The sequence below is a fragment of the Acipenser ruthenus genome, chromosome 15, assembly GCF_902713425.1.
Source record: "Acipenser ruthenus chromosome 15, fAciRut3.2 maternal haplotype, whole genome shotgun sequence".
Classification (NCBI taxonomy): Eukaryota; Metazoa; Chordata; class Actinopteri; order Acipenseriformes; family Acipenseridae; genus Acipenser; species Acipenser ruthenus.
The window spans coordinates 8112984-8127801 of record NC_081203.1 but is presented as its reverse complement, the minus strand read 5'-3'; the positions used below and the strand labels follow the sequence as shown (position 1 = coordinate 8127801).

Genomic DNA, 14818 nt, shown 5'->3' with positions numbered 1-14818 from the left:
CTTATAGAAAACCAATCATAGACCAAAAGGGTTGGACGATAATGACATTTTTAATTGTTAATTATCAGCTAGAAATTGATTGTGACTTTCTCTGAAGAAACAGTATTATTGACGATAATACTATTGTTGATGATATTGTTTCTGTACAATAAATAATAAAGACTAAACAAATTATCAATAATATCACAATTGTTGATATTTGTTCTAACCCTGCTCTGAGTCTAGAACTCAAGAACTCAAAGGAATGTCCAAACCAAGTTTCATCACGATTCGATAATACATTTATAGGTTCAAATATAAGTGTGACATACTGAGCGCCACCACCGCTCAAGAGGCTGAGAATATATTGGGCTTCACCCTTACAATACCGTAGGTCACCTATTCCATGCACTTAATGACTAATATCCCTAGCACTTATGTAGACCCTCAGTACTGAGTTAAAGTGACATGAAGCCATTCAACTGTACATATGAACATCGACCCGGTGGCGGTGACCTTTGAATCTCCATTAATCTCCCCTGGCCCTGACCCCAGCTGACCCGTCCTGCAGTACATAAATAATGGGCATCTACACACGATCCAATGAGCTCCTGCCAGCCGGCTGGGCCTTACAAGGTCAGTGCAGTCATTTGTCAAACATGCACACCAAGCACAGGCTGCCTATGATATTTAATAATGTGACAAGCATTCAGCCAACAAGACTTCAGACTAACTAAATTCCCCCTGGTTAACAATTGCCCAGCCACTGTAAACCAATCCAGAACTCAATGAAAATAAGAAGTTGCATCCCAGTGGATTCAGGAGGCTGTGTGGTCCAGTGGTTAAAGAAAAGGGCTTGTAACCAGGAGGTCCCCAGTTCAAATCCCACCTCAGCCACTGACTCATTGTGTGACCCTGAGCAAGTCACTTAACCTCCTTGTGCTCCGTCTTTCGGGTGAGACGTAGTTGTAAGTGACTCTGCAGCTGATGCATAGTTCACACACCCTAGTCTCTGTAAATTGCCTTGGATAAAGGCGTCTGCTAAATAAACAAATAATAAAAAAACATGACTTGGTAACCCATTCCATACCCTCACTACACTCTGTGTGAAGAAGTGTCTTCTTCCTTCTGTCCTAAGTCTATCTCCACTTAATTTCCAGCTGTGTCATGGTTTATATGCTGTATTGATTAGGGTCAACCCTTTTTAAAATGCTGAAGACTTCAATCTTAATTCGAATTTGTTGTAGGCTCAATAGATTCCACCCACTTCAAACTGTCCCCCTGGGTTGCAGAATTGTGCAGTGAGTAATTCATTCCTATTACAGTATCTCCCTGGCAATTCTTTTTGTATCCCAGGTTAGGACTTAATTCTATTTATGATCTGTGTTTTTATTACCAAGCTCTATGGCACAAAATAATTAAACTTTCAGGCACAGGAGAACAAGTGCCAAATATACCAGTTTGTTATTCCAAAACAGTGCTTGCGTTCAAAAAGCCCCTAGTTTAAACACATGTACAGTACTGTACCTCTGAATAGTGCTGAAAAAGGAAAATAACGCATGCCAAAAGTGTGCTTGCTAAATGAACCAGCCGCAAGGCTTTAAGAAGATGGAAGATGGTTTACTTGTCTGTCTGCTCATGTCTCTGGAGGGAGAGCTGCTGGGTGAGGTTGTTTTCTTCAGTCTTGGGCTTTTCGAGTGACCTGCAAACACACAGACGCTTAATAACCAATGCTTATAAAACACTTTATTAACATCTCATCTCATGAGTCCCAGTATGATGAACAAGAATTGACAGTCATCTAAAGTTCATAAGGATCAGCACTACTGTAACTGATTTTTTTGTTCCTCACTTCCTGTAGCAACAAATGTGTCCAAAAAGGAACAAAAAGAGTCTGTGAAAGAGGAAGAACTACTAACTACGGAGGATTGTGATTATCGTGACAATTTTTAGCCTGTAATGGAAAATGTCATTATCATCCAATCCTACTGTAATGGGCATCATACAAGATCATGTTGACAGCAAAAAATGTGTAGAAATCTAAAGTGTATGAGTGTGTGTGGTTAACATGCCTTACTATCATTCTTGAATTCATAAAAAACCTGTAACAGCAGTAACTGATAATATCTAACATCTGTTACCTGTTCCCTGTGTCTGGTCCCTCCTGCGAGTTGTCCCTTTGCTGCCGAGTTGGAGGCTGGCTCTGCCTTCACCTGGGCTCTCTGTTCTCTCAGCCACAATGGTGAACCCTGACAAGAGGAATGGGTAGCAGAGTGTTAAACAAACCTGTATCTATTAGAACATAAGAACATAGGAACATAAGAACATAAGAAAGTTTACAAACAAGAGGAGGCCATTCAGCCCATCTTGCTCGTTTGGTTGTTAGTAGCTTATTGATCTCAGAATCTCATCAAGCAGCTTCTTGAAGGATCCCAGGATGTCAGCTTCAATAACATTACTGGGGAGTTGGTTCCAGACCCTCAAAATTCTCTGTGTAAAAAAGTGCCTCCTATTTTCTGTTCTGAATGCCCCTTTATCTAATCTCCATTTGTGACCCCTGGTCCTTGTTTCTTTTTTCAGGTCAAAAAAGTCCCCTGGGTCAACATTGTCAATACCTTTTAAAATTTTGAATGCTTGAATCAGATCACCACGTAGTCTTCTTTGTTCAAGACTGAATAGATTCAATTATTTTAGCCTGTCTGCATACAACATGCCTTTTAAACCCAGGATAATTCTGGTCGCTCTTCATTGCACTCTTTCTAGAGCAGCAATATCCTTTTTGTAACGAGGTGACCAGAACTGAACACAATATTCTAGGTGAGGTCTTACTAATGCATTGTAAAGTTTTAATATTGGAATGATTCTACCTACGGTAGAAGGATGCGGCCCCTTTAAGAGTGTGTATGTGTTTCATCTCCGTCGTTTTGAATGACTGTAAGTAGTGAGCATGCTCAGTGAGAAAGCGCTTGAACCCATAGAAGTGCATAATGTAAGAGATGAGCTCTGGAAGTGGGACCCTTTTCCGATGTGTGAAAGTAATGATGTAATAATATAACTGATTATGTTAACTGGAATCTGCTTTACACTGGAACCTGCTTTACACTGAAAGCTGCTTTACATTGGAACCTGTTTTACACTGGAACCTGCTTTACACTGAAACTTGCTTTACACTGAAACTTGCTTTACACTGGAACCTGCTTTACACTGAAACTTGCTTTACACTGGAACCTGCTTTACACTGGAACCTGCTTTACATTGGAACCTGCTTTACACTGTTACCTGCTTTACACTGGAACCTGCTTTACACTGTTACCTGCTTTACACTGGAACCTGCTTTACACTGTTACCTGCTTTACACTGGAACCTGCTTTACACTGGAACCTGCTTTACACTGGAACCTGCTTTACATTGGAACCTGCTTTACACTGTTACCTGCTTTACACTGGAACCTGCTGCAGTTGTACCTCTGGCTGATGTTATGTTATCTACTAGCCATCCTGTCTACCTCCCAGCTTGCCGGCTGTCATCCAGGACAAAGCTCTCAAGTGTGTCGGACTTTCGCCCGTTACCCGGACCGGGGGGGGGGGGGGGGGGGGTTCACTACACTTTTGAAGCGACTGGTTGTAGGGGACTGTGACGAAGTGCCCGCCCCTGTGTGTATTTTGTATGTTGTGTGCGTGTGTTAATGTTGGTGTATAGTCATCATTGGTACACGGGATATAAATGGGTGTGTGCAGCACGAGTATTTAAATTGTATAATTATATTTAGGCACGGGATTGCACTATCACTTCACGTGCATTTAAAGTATAATATGTGAGCACGGGGTTGCACGTAATGAATTCACGTGCTGGGATTCAAGTGAATAATTAATTAGTAATTGAATCCCAGCACAACAGTATATATAGAGACACGTAGCTCTCACTCGGGGTTGTGTGTTCGGTGAGTGGAGAACGGGATAGGAGTCGGAGGTAGTAATAGTAAAAAGTGATAAGTAGTAAAATCTGCTCACCGTGTTTTGTCGGTATAGTTAGTTTTGTTTGTCTTTTTATTTTGGCGTATAGTGCCGTGTCCTGTTTTGTGCTCTACTCTCGTGTAATGGAAATCATGTGTGTTCAACCTTTTTATTTTCTGTTCTGTTTATTAAATGCTGAGTGAAAGCATTCGCTCAGCTCCACCAAACCACACCTCTCTGTTGTTTTATTTCCTGCATCTGGTCTGACGCCACCCACTTCGGCCGTCTTTGTGACAGGGACATTTTCCATTTTCCATGAGTCCAAGCAACAACAGAAACCTGTGAAACTTGCTTGAAAATGTCCGATTTATCTGGTTACTTGAACAGTTAGACAGACTTCAGTCACTTTTTTCCCCTCACTAATATTGCAGTATTCAAACTCAAACAGACCTCTATAGACGGGAGGGGGAGGTGTGAAGGTGACCTTCCTGACCTTCCTGGTGATCGCCCCCCGCTGGTAGACCTCAGTAGTGCTGCCCTGCACAGCCTGGTGCTGCTGTCTCTGCTGGTGGATCCGCTCTTTCAGGCTCTGCAGGGTCCTGCCAGTAGGGGAGCCGGCTTTCAGGAGCTGCCTGCGCTGAGCATTAAACAGGGGGGAGGCAGCGCTGCCTGCTGGGCTCTGGGTTCCTCTTCCCTCTGTGCTTCCATCACTGCAGCTCATTGGCTGGTGCTTGTGGAGAATGCAGATGATGTCATCGTTGAGTTCTCGGGTTCTGCTCCGCTCAGGAGTGTTCTGGGGCAGGTTTGTCTTTTCAGACAGGACCCCGCTGCAGGGAAGTGTTCTGGTGCTCTCAGGTGAGATCTGGATCAAGCTGCTGTGTGGCCTGCAGGAAAGACACAGAGATGGTAACCCTTTAGTTAAAGGAGGGCTAACCAAGTTTTGTCAATCCACTTTCTTACCTACGAATCACCAGTCTGTATTTTCTTCTGTTGAACATCTTTTGGTTCTTTGTTTGTATTTAAAACTTACATTCACACAATATATATATTATTAGCAAGGCAGGGAGGGGATTAAAATCCTCCCTGCCAAATGCGCAAATGTATGTGTCAATTGTTTTGTTAATTTGTTTAATTGTTTTGGCAGTTGGCAAATTCTTGTAAATTGGTGCCAGCTGCCTGTGCCTGTTCTGTGGGGAAATAAAACCCCCACAGATCATTCATTCGAGGCTGCTGAGTTAAAGGAAGCAGGAAGCTGGCGAGCAGTCAATAGGGAGTGTAACAGGGAGAGATCTGGACTGGCCGTCTGACGCATGCACGATGCTGCAGGAAGAGGGCGGCAGTCCCGTGGGGTCTGCCTGCCAGTCATGGCGGTGACACGGAGAGGTGGGGAAGAGGGTGTGTGTGCTTTTCCCCTCTCTGAGTGGCTGGGAGGCGGACTTTAATGGGATTGTTAACCTATAAAGTAACACTCTGTTGTTTCCTCAGATCCGCCCCTTTAAACTGGAACTGCGAGAACAGCGGTCTCGTTTTGAATACTGAGGGACGGGAGGCTAACACAAGCCCGGAAAGAAAAAGAAAAGAGATCAAAGAAAATACTTTTAAAGAAAGAAAGGGAAAAGTGGGGGATCGTTGGGCAGCCCCAGTAACGTGTATGAGTTGGAGACAGCAAAGGGTAGGACGGAGTCCCGGGTCGTACGGGTAGCGGCGACTGGGGAGATTCACGCTGCGAAGTGCAGCACATTTATTTTGTAGTTTTTCCTTACTGTGTTTTATTTTCCCTGTTTCTTTTTGCCTTTTCGTTTTTTATAATTTGTGAGCACCTGCGAGTGCCGGACTGTACCTGAGTACCCTGCCGTGGTATTCTCCGTTGGTTCTGGATACCATAGCTGGTAGCCAGACCACGGACCACAAGCGCCCTCTACGGGCTCAAAGAAATCAGTGCACCAGAGAACAAAAGAAAAATAATAAAACCGAGCACCTGTGTGGTGTTATCAAATACCATTTCTGTCTCCCATGTCAGTGAATACCCGCACCCTCCCACAGGGAGTTAAAACTGTGTGGTTCTGTTTCAACCTAGTCGACAGTGCAAAGACAAGTGTTTGTGTTTTGTTAACTGGTAAACGGCATATCCGTCCAGTTTGTTTAGTTTAGGGACTTTTTGTAAATGTTTAGTATTGCATTTATGTAGCGCTTTTTATACAAAAGTATTGCAAAGCACTGTACAGTACATAGCAGGAAGAAAACCACAATACATTTGTATAGCATATCACACATACAACTGCCACAGTCAGACCATTTAAATAACAGTATACACATAATACAAAAGCAGCAATTTTAAAGTTACATTAAAACCCAGTAAGATAAGAAAGCCATTTTATAAAATTATATATATATATATATATATATATTGTTGTATTTTAATACAAAAAAATACATGCATAATGCGATATCATATTGAAGCACAGGCATGTAACTGTTTACTGTTGATAGCACCATTTTGTTTTTTGTTTTGTAAATGGGTTAATTTACTGGTATTTAAAGCCAAAAAAACCCCCAAAACTAAACAAACTCTATAAAAGTAAAAGTTACTGCTGCTTCCTGGCACTCGGTTTTACTCCAATGTCTACAGCTCTGGCCAAAAGTTTTGCATCACTATAGAATTAAGTAATTTTACTCAGCACAGGAAGTGATTTGATTTGCTTTGATCTTCTACAGCCTTGTATTATCTTTATATCCCAAATAAAAGATTATCATGAAGCCTAGAATCAATATCAGCACAATACAATATGTACATGATAAAGGCTTCAACCCCAATGGCAGAGACATGTTAGGGGCACAATGAATGAGACCGAACCACAGATCCTTAAAAGCAGACCTGACCTGAGGGAGCTCCAGTCAGTGTTCTGTGTTCTGAGGCTTCTCATAGTCTTCGAAAGGTCTGTCTCTGGGTTTGACTCTCCCTCCATTGCTGTGGACAAAAATAGACATTATTATTAACAATGTCATTGCTGTAATCATCATGTATTATTATTATTATTATTATTATTATTATTATTATTATTATTAGTAGTAGTAGTAGTAGTAGTAGTAGTAGTAGTAGTCGTAGTAGTAATAGTAGTAAACTGACAGTTTTCACATGAAGGATAACAGTAAAATCCTATTGTAAAGGGGGTCATACAAGATCTCATGTTGACAGCAAAAATGTGTAAAAAGTGTATGAGTGTGTGTGGTTAATATGCTTTCATATCATATCATTCTTCAATTCATAAAAAAAGTATAACAGCAGTAATTTATACACATGAAGGGTAACAGTAAAATTTTAAAAAATGTGTCAGAAAGGGAAATGCATTTGCATTCTGATAACCAGCCTGGCCAACAGACCTTTGAACAGCACAATCAACTAATAATCTACACAACTACAGTACAGATCCATTCATAATCTACACAACTATAGTACAGATTCACTAATAATCTGCACAACTACAGTACCAGATCCACTAATAATCTACACAACTACAGTACCAGATCCACTAATAATCTACACAACTACAGTACCAGATCCACTAATAATCTGCACAACTACAGTACAGATTCACTAATAATCTGCACAACTACAGTACCAGATCCACTAATAATCTACACAACTACAGTACCAGATCCACTAATAATCTGCACAACTACAGTACCAGATCCACTAATAATCTGCACAACTACAGTACCAGATCCACTAATAATCTACACAACTACAGTACCAGATCCACTAATAATCTGCACAACTACAGTACAGATCCACTAATAATCTGCACAACTACAGTACCAGATCCACTAATAATCTGCACAACTACAGTACAGATCCACTAATAATCTACACAACTACAGTACCAGATTCACTAATAATCTACACAACTACAGTACCAGATCCACTAATAATCTGCACAACTACAGTACAGATCCACTAATAATCTGCACAACTACAGTACAGATCCACTAATAATCTACACAACTACAGTACCAGATCCACTAATAATCTGCACAACTACAGTACAGATCCACTAATAATCTGCACAACTACAGTACAGATCCACTAATAATCTACACAACTACAGTACAGATTCACTAATAATCTACACAACTACAGTACCAGATTCACTAATAATCTACACAACTACAGTACCAGATCCACTAATAATCTGCACAACTACAGTACAGATCCACTAATAATCTGCACAACTACAGTACCAGATTCACTAATAATCTACACAACTACAGTACCAGATCCACTAATAATCTACACAACTACAGTACCAGATCCACTAATAATCTGCACAACTACAGTACCACAGCCACCAACAATCTACACAGCTACAGTACCAGATCCACTAATAATCTACACAACTACAGTACAGATCCACTAATAATCTGCACAACTACAGTACCAGAGCCACCAACAATCTACACAGCTACAGTACCCAAAGTCAATTGCCCCTTTACATCCAGGAAATCGACAGAGAATGATGGTGAGATACTGCCCCTGGAGGAGTAAGGCCATTCCTGCACCAAGCGCCCGGCCAGTAGGGGTCTCTGTAGCGCAGTGAGGTGATTTAGTCCCTGTTGTTTTTGCCTCTCTAATCCCCAGCAAAGTACATTATTTTCACAAACCTGAGCTCCCCAGACTTAGAAGGAACAGGTTGGTCCCCCTTAACTCTGACCTACCTGGCTCTCTGTCCTGCTTCACCCCCGTTCCTTCTGTCCACGGTGGATCTATTATTCGGTCCTGGATACCAAAGCTGTCCTCAACCAAGTGAAGCTAAAAGAGACAAAGAAGGGTTAGTTGTGTGATTGGACCAGAATCACCACAATGAAGCAACGCAACACAGAGGAGCACAGACACTACAGAGAAGAGCATGCTTTCCAACAATCTCAAAGACGTTAAGAAAAGGATCTTTCATTACACTTCTCAAGGTACATTTAAAATGTACGACATACTTACAGTACCTTCCAACATAGGCTTCTCCACTAACTACCCTGATTGCAAATCAGTGGCAACACAGTGGATTTGGAAGATATATTGCACAGCGGTGCTGCTTCAGGTGGTCTGGTAACATTGAACTGCAATGGATTGCCCTTAAGTTATGTAAACAGTCTAACAGTGCAGTAGCACAGAGGAGTTGCATTGAAGAGTGTCTGTAAGGGGTATCTTATGAAACATACTGTAATGAAATTCGTGGAGTGGTGATGGGTGACCCACAGGATTGGTAACATGAATCCATGATTGAATCCAGTTGTATATTTCATTCATTTTAAAGCACATTGACATGCAGTGTGGATGAAAAGGGCCACTGAGTAGGAGGAGAGGATTCTGGTACTCACCATGGCTTTGGCTTCCTTCATCCTCTCCCAAGCTAACTCCACATCTAGGGGAGAAAAGGGGCTCAACTCACCTCTGGACTGGGGAGCAACAATTTCACAGCAACAGAGCTTATTCAAATAAAAATAAACTCGAATGATGGTTTAATAGACCCTGATTAGCACTAATACACCTTTAGGTAGTGTAGTCCAAGATTAGTGCTAAAGAGGGTCTGTGAAACTGACCATTACATTAGTAACTTGAGAACTTTAGAATTTTGAACTATTTTAACCTTTATATGTATACTGTTTTTCAGTGTAGTGTTTAAACAAGCAATCACACAGAGAAATAGCATTTCTGGAGGAGTAAAAATAGATTACTTACTGATCATTAAGGAGAATGTTGACAGCAAGGAAGTGGAGAAATCTACTGGTCGTTATTAACTCTATGAACTCATCCTATAACTATAGTGTTACAGAACACCCTATTGCTTTGATGTATCCCGTGTTGAGCTTTCAACACAAGCACAGATATTTGGAATACTTTTTTAAAGTTTTACTTGTGTTCACCAGGAATAAGAGCTTTTTTTTATGATGGTCAGTGTGTATCCAGATCATGCTCCGTGATGCAACTATGCTGGTGCTCTGATCCAAATGAGCAGTTATTTCTTGACCATGAAAAGAGTAAAATGTATTCCCGTCTGATTTACGACCCATGTGTGAATAAGAATATCAAAACCATCAGAACTGTGGGGATGCAACATGGGATACAGGAAAGGTAAAAGTAACAGGTTTCCGGTAAACACTGATGATCCGTAACACTGAACTATGATGAATTATGAGAAGATCCTGCTTGCTGCTGGAGAAGTGACAGTACTGGAGAGCTAATAAAAAGTGTTTTACTGCTCTTAATCAAAAGGCAGGGTGACAGCACTGGAGAGCTGAGAATCATCATTGTAAAGGTGCAAGGTGACAGTGCTGGAGAGCTGAGAATGATCATTGTAGAGGTGCAGGGTGACAGCACTCAAGAGCTGAGAATGATCATTGTAAAGGTGCAGGGTGACAGTGCTGTAGAGCTGAGAATCATCATTGTAGAGGTGCAGGGTGACAGCGCTGGAGAGCTGAGAATGATCATTGTAAAGGTGCAGGGTGACAGTGCTGTAGAGCTGAGAATCATCATTGTAGAGGTGCAGGGTGACAGTGCTGGAGAGCTGAGAATGATCATTGTAGAGGTGCAGGGTGACAGTGCTGGAGAGCTGAGAATGATCATTGTAAAGGTGCTGGGTGACAGTGCTGGAGAGCTGAGAATGATCATTGTAAAGGTGCAGGGTGACAGCGCTGGAGAGCTGAGAATGATCATTGTAAAGGTGCAGGGTGACAGTGCTGGAGAGCTGAGAATGATCATTGTAAAGGTGCAGGGTGACAGCACTCAAGAGCTGAGAATCATCATTGTAAAGGTGCAGGGTGACAGTGCTGGAGAGCTGAGAATGGTCATTGTAGAGGTGCAGGGTGACAGCACTCAAGAGCTGAGAATGATCATTGTAAAGGTGCAGGGTGACAGCGCTGGAGAGCTGAGAATGATCATTGTAAAGGTGCAGGGTGACAGTGCTGGAGAGCTGAGAATGATCATTGTAAAGGTGCAGGGTGACAGCACTCAAGAGCTGAGAATCATCATTGTAGAGGTGCAGGGTGACAGTGCTGGAGAGCTGAGAATGATCATTGTAAAGGTGCTGGGTGACAGTGCTGGAGAGCTGAGAATGATCATTGTAAAGGTGCAGGGTGACAGCACTCAAGAGCTGAGAATCATCATTGTAGAGGTGCAGGGTGACAGTGCTGGAGAGCTGAGAATGATCATTGTAAAGGTGCTGGGTGACAGTGCTGGAGAGCTGAGAATGATCATTGTAAAGGTGCAGGGTGACAGTGCTGGAGAGCTGAGAATGATCATTGTAGAGGTGCAGGGTGACAGCGCTGGAGAGCTGAAAGAAGGGTGTTTTAGAGCGCATTATGAAGCTCTATCACAAAAATTCCTGCAAAACTGCAAGCCCGTCCTCATGCTTCACTCACCCTCCAGTTTATACGATCCCTCCATTGAGGAAGTTCCAGTCTGCTTACTGTGCTAAGTCTTCAGAATGTTTGTTGTTTTTTTCTTTACTTTAGAAACTGCAAATAAGAAATACAATGGATTCCACATCTATAAAATGAACCATTTATCCACATTAATATCCATCACTTGGGATATAAGCACTAACTTGTTTCTTGCTATGAAGGTTATTGTGCTGCTTACATAATGTTAATGTTAAAGCATTTTAAAACTCACTCGTTAAAAACTGCAATTCAGATCTCAAACAGATCATGTGTGTGGTATTTCTGAAATCCACTAGGGGCAGTGTTGCAGGGCCACAGGTTAATGGCTACACTCTGGAAACCCAGTTCAACTTAGAGATAAAACACATCTTTGAAAGCCATTTTTGAGGCCTTGGGGGTGCTTTAAACTTATGAGTTTTAAAAAGTCACCAGGATGTAAAACTAAAAATGTAAGCATGGATTTATATAAACCTGCAAATATGAATGAACTAGCTAAAATAAGTTCTGAGATATAAAGCTTTACCACTGTTACGGGGACAGCTCTATAAAATAACAGCCACAGAGGGTTCATTTTTCTTGTATAATAACCATGATCAAACCTGACTGAGTGATGTGCAATGAGAATGAAGGCAGAGAGGTGTTAGGTTAGTGGTGTCACATTTGAAAATTCAGTGCCTGTTTACTCAGTGTTGCATACGTTATCAAAAAGCTGACCTTATTAATACTTGCCACCATGTAACTTGATGTGCCAGAAAGGCAACTATTTACAACAGTATGATGTTTAAAAAATGTAAAAGCTTATGGTGTGCTGGTGTTTTCATATTGAACTTTTATTCAAATAACCCTCTTTATTCAAACTTGGGAAACTACACATTCACAATGAAAGATTAAAGCCTCGCTCTAATGATAAGGCAAAGCTATGCCTATTGTTACAATATTTCACCACAAGAGGGAGCACTAGATCATTAACTATTTTTAGAAGGCTTCTTTCTGTGCTTATTCTACAAGGAATCGTTAATGCTGTCCACAAGTTCAGCCCAACACTACTTCCATCGGTTAAATGTTAGTTGTAATAAAAACATTTTCTATCTTGCTCTCTATGGAATGGCATAATGGGATACATACACATGGAGGCGTATGTCTGCATGTCGCACTTGCATTTTTAGATATAACTAGTGAAGCAATTATCCAATTGTGATGAAACTTACTCGGGTGTGATCTTTAGCACATGTTATCGATCGTATCTGAATCTGGGTGTATACCGAGTTGTCTGTCCGTCTGTTTGTAATTCACACTGCTATGTGTGCGCATACAGTGGATGTATACTAATATACATTGTAATAATCCCCCGTGATTACAGGAGCAGCATTGGGGAAATGCATGTAAACTACAGGCAATACCAATAGTGTTTTATTTTATTAACTGACATTACATTGGTGACTAAAAAACAAATATAAATAAATAACTCTTGCAAAGCTCCACACATGCAGGTCCGGAGGACTCCACTCAAGAGAAAATCCAATAGCAGACTCTGGATGATCACACAATAGGCTCGTTCTGGATTTATAGGTTTTTTTAAGGGCTCTCCAACAACAATATCAACAACAACAACAACAACAACAACAACAACAAATAATAATAATACTAATTTATTGGCGTAACTGGTGAAGAAAACCCCACTGTTTCACTTGGTCTCAGCATTGGCAACTGATGTGCGCAAAGAAATGTTTTTTTTTAAGTCACTGTTGAAATAATTAGTGGTGTAAATATAGTATGGTTCTTTATTCGTATTATTCTTTACTGCTGTATTTCATTGTATTATTTTAATAAAAGCCCCAACCGCAACTTTAACCTAATCATTATTAACAGCTGGGAAAACGAGAACATCTACAGAGGTATGAATACAAAATAAGTTGTTTGCACAGCGTGTTTTTGAGAGGTAATAGTTATTAAAAAAAAAAAAAAAAACTTGACAAATTTAGTTTTACAAATCACGTTTACACACATTTTACAATTTTGCATTAAATATATTTTTTCCTTTTCTCAATTTTGCATTAAATATTTTTTTCCTTTTCTCAATATTTTCACGGTATTCGTTTAAAGGCTGTTAAAAACTAACTGAGCGTTACTAACAGGAACCATGTTACCTGTCACTCTGGTAACCTGTCACAACAAAACAAAAAATGTGAGAACATAGCCTACTGGTTCACACTTAAAGAATACACTGTTTTTTTTACCTTTAATACTTGCAGAATATCTTGATCGGGTTGATTTGTTAACAGCTGCTTTGAAGCCAGCCGATCTGCTTCAGAGTATTATTTTTTTCAGTGCAAAAAGGTGTATTAGGCACTAAACAGCGGCACAGGTGAGAGGTGTCTGTCTGCCCGCCAACTCTGTGACTGCCCCGGGAAGTTCACCGCCTTGACTAGCGCCAAGAATGGCAAGTACATCTCACTGTTAGCGACACACCCTTCTGTATACTTGCCTAGAAAAGAGACTGTTATATTATTATGTATTTATTTGGCAGACACCTGTATCCAAAGTACACAGTACAGCGCTTTGTTAAACACGGAGGCACTGTAGCATGTACGGTATAGCAACTAATGCACACATTTTCAGCTTCCTTGACAAGGGTTGCGTGTCTCTAGCTTATTGGAGTGGATAATACAGTAATACAGCACACGCAGTCAAAACCTGAAGTTTCTTTTTTTAATTTTTGCTCCAAATGATTAGCCTGTTTCTGAAGGAGAGAAAAGTTTGCTCCCTTTTCTTTGACAGGGCTAGAATTAGTTAAGCTTTTTTGATTCAGAAAAAATAACAGCAGCAGTATAAACCAAGGTGAGCAAGGGAGAAATTTATTAGGAGTTTCTGATAGGAGTTGGTACATTATTCAGATGGATTCTAGCACATTTTATAATGTTGTTTTATTAATTTTACCTGTACAATCCGATTTAATTCCAGGAAACCCTCAGAGATGAGAAAATATCATATTTCAGAGGGAGACACTTGCTTTATAAATTCACAACACCTCCTTGTGCATCATGTTTTATAATACTTTCACATATTATATTGTAATTATTTTGCATTTTTAAAAATCATTTTTTCCAATGTTATTCTGAACATGAAATTTAAAACATAAAACAATGTGAAAAATAAACATGGCTCGTGCTACAATTTCTGTCTGTTATGTCACCATGTTTATAACAAATAATATACACCAAAACTGTACGTATAAGGCTGTAATTGTATTTCAGATTTCTGGTGACATTGAGAAACCATTGGTGCTATGACTCTCTTGATTTATATGTCCCAGAAACCCTTGATAGAATGTTTTATTATGCACCGTTGGGTGTACATTATTATTAGTAGTAGTACTAGTATTATTACTACTACTACAGTACTACTAAAGTACTACTACAGTACTACTACTACTACTACTACTACTAATAATAATA

At 40.4% G+C, this 14818-nt stretch overlaps 1 protein-coding gene across 1 annotated transcript in view; it reads right to left on the bottom strand.

Moving 5' to 3' along the window:
• LOC117422505 (centrosome-associated protein 350-like) overlaps positions 1–13729 on the bottom strand; it is a 71938-nt gene extending 58209 nt beyond the window's left edge. The window contains exons 1-8 of the mRNA XM_058987333.1: positions 13601–13729; positions 11343–11438; positions 9303–9346; positions 8646–8739; positions 6813–6900; positions 4383–4816; positions 2121–2228; positions 1604–1681 (exon numbers count right to left, since the gene is read on the bottom strand). Coding sequence (XP_058843316.1) covers positions 1604–1681; positions 2121–2228; positions 4383–4816; positions 6813–6900; positions 8646–8739; positions 9303–9346; positions 11343–11367 — 871 coding nt within the window. The 5' untranslated portion in view covers positions 11368–11438; positions 13601–13729. The remainder of the gene's footprint in view (positions 1–1603; positions 1682–2120; positions 2229–4382; positions 4817–6812; positions 6901–8645; positions 8740–9302; positions 9347–11342; positions 11439–13600) is intronic.
• Positions 13730–14818: the final 1089 nt, after the last annotated feature.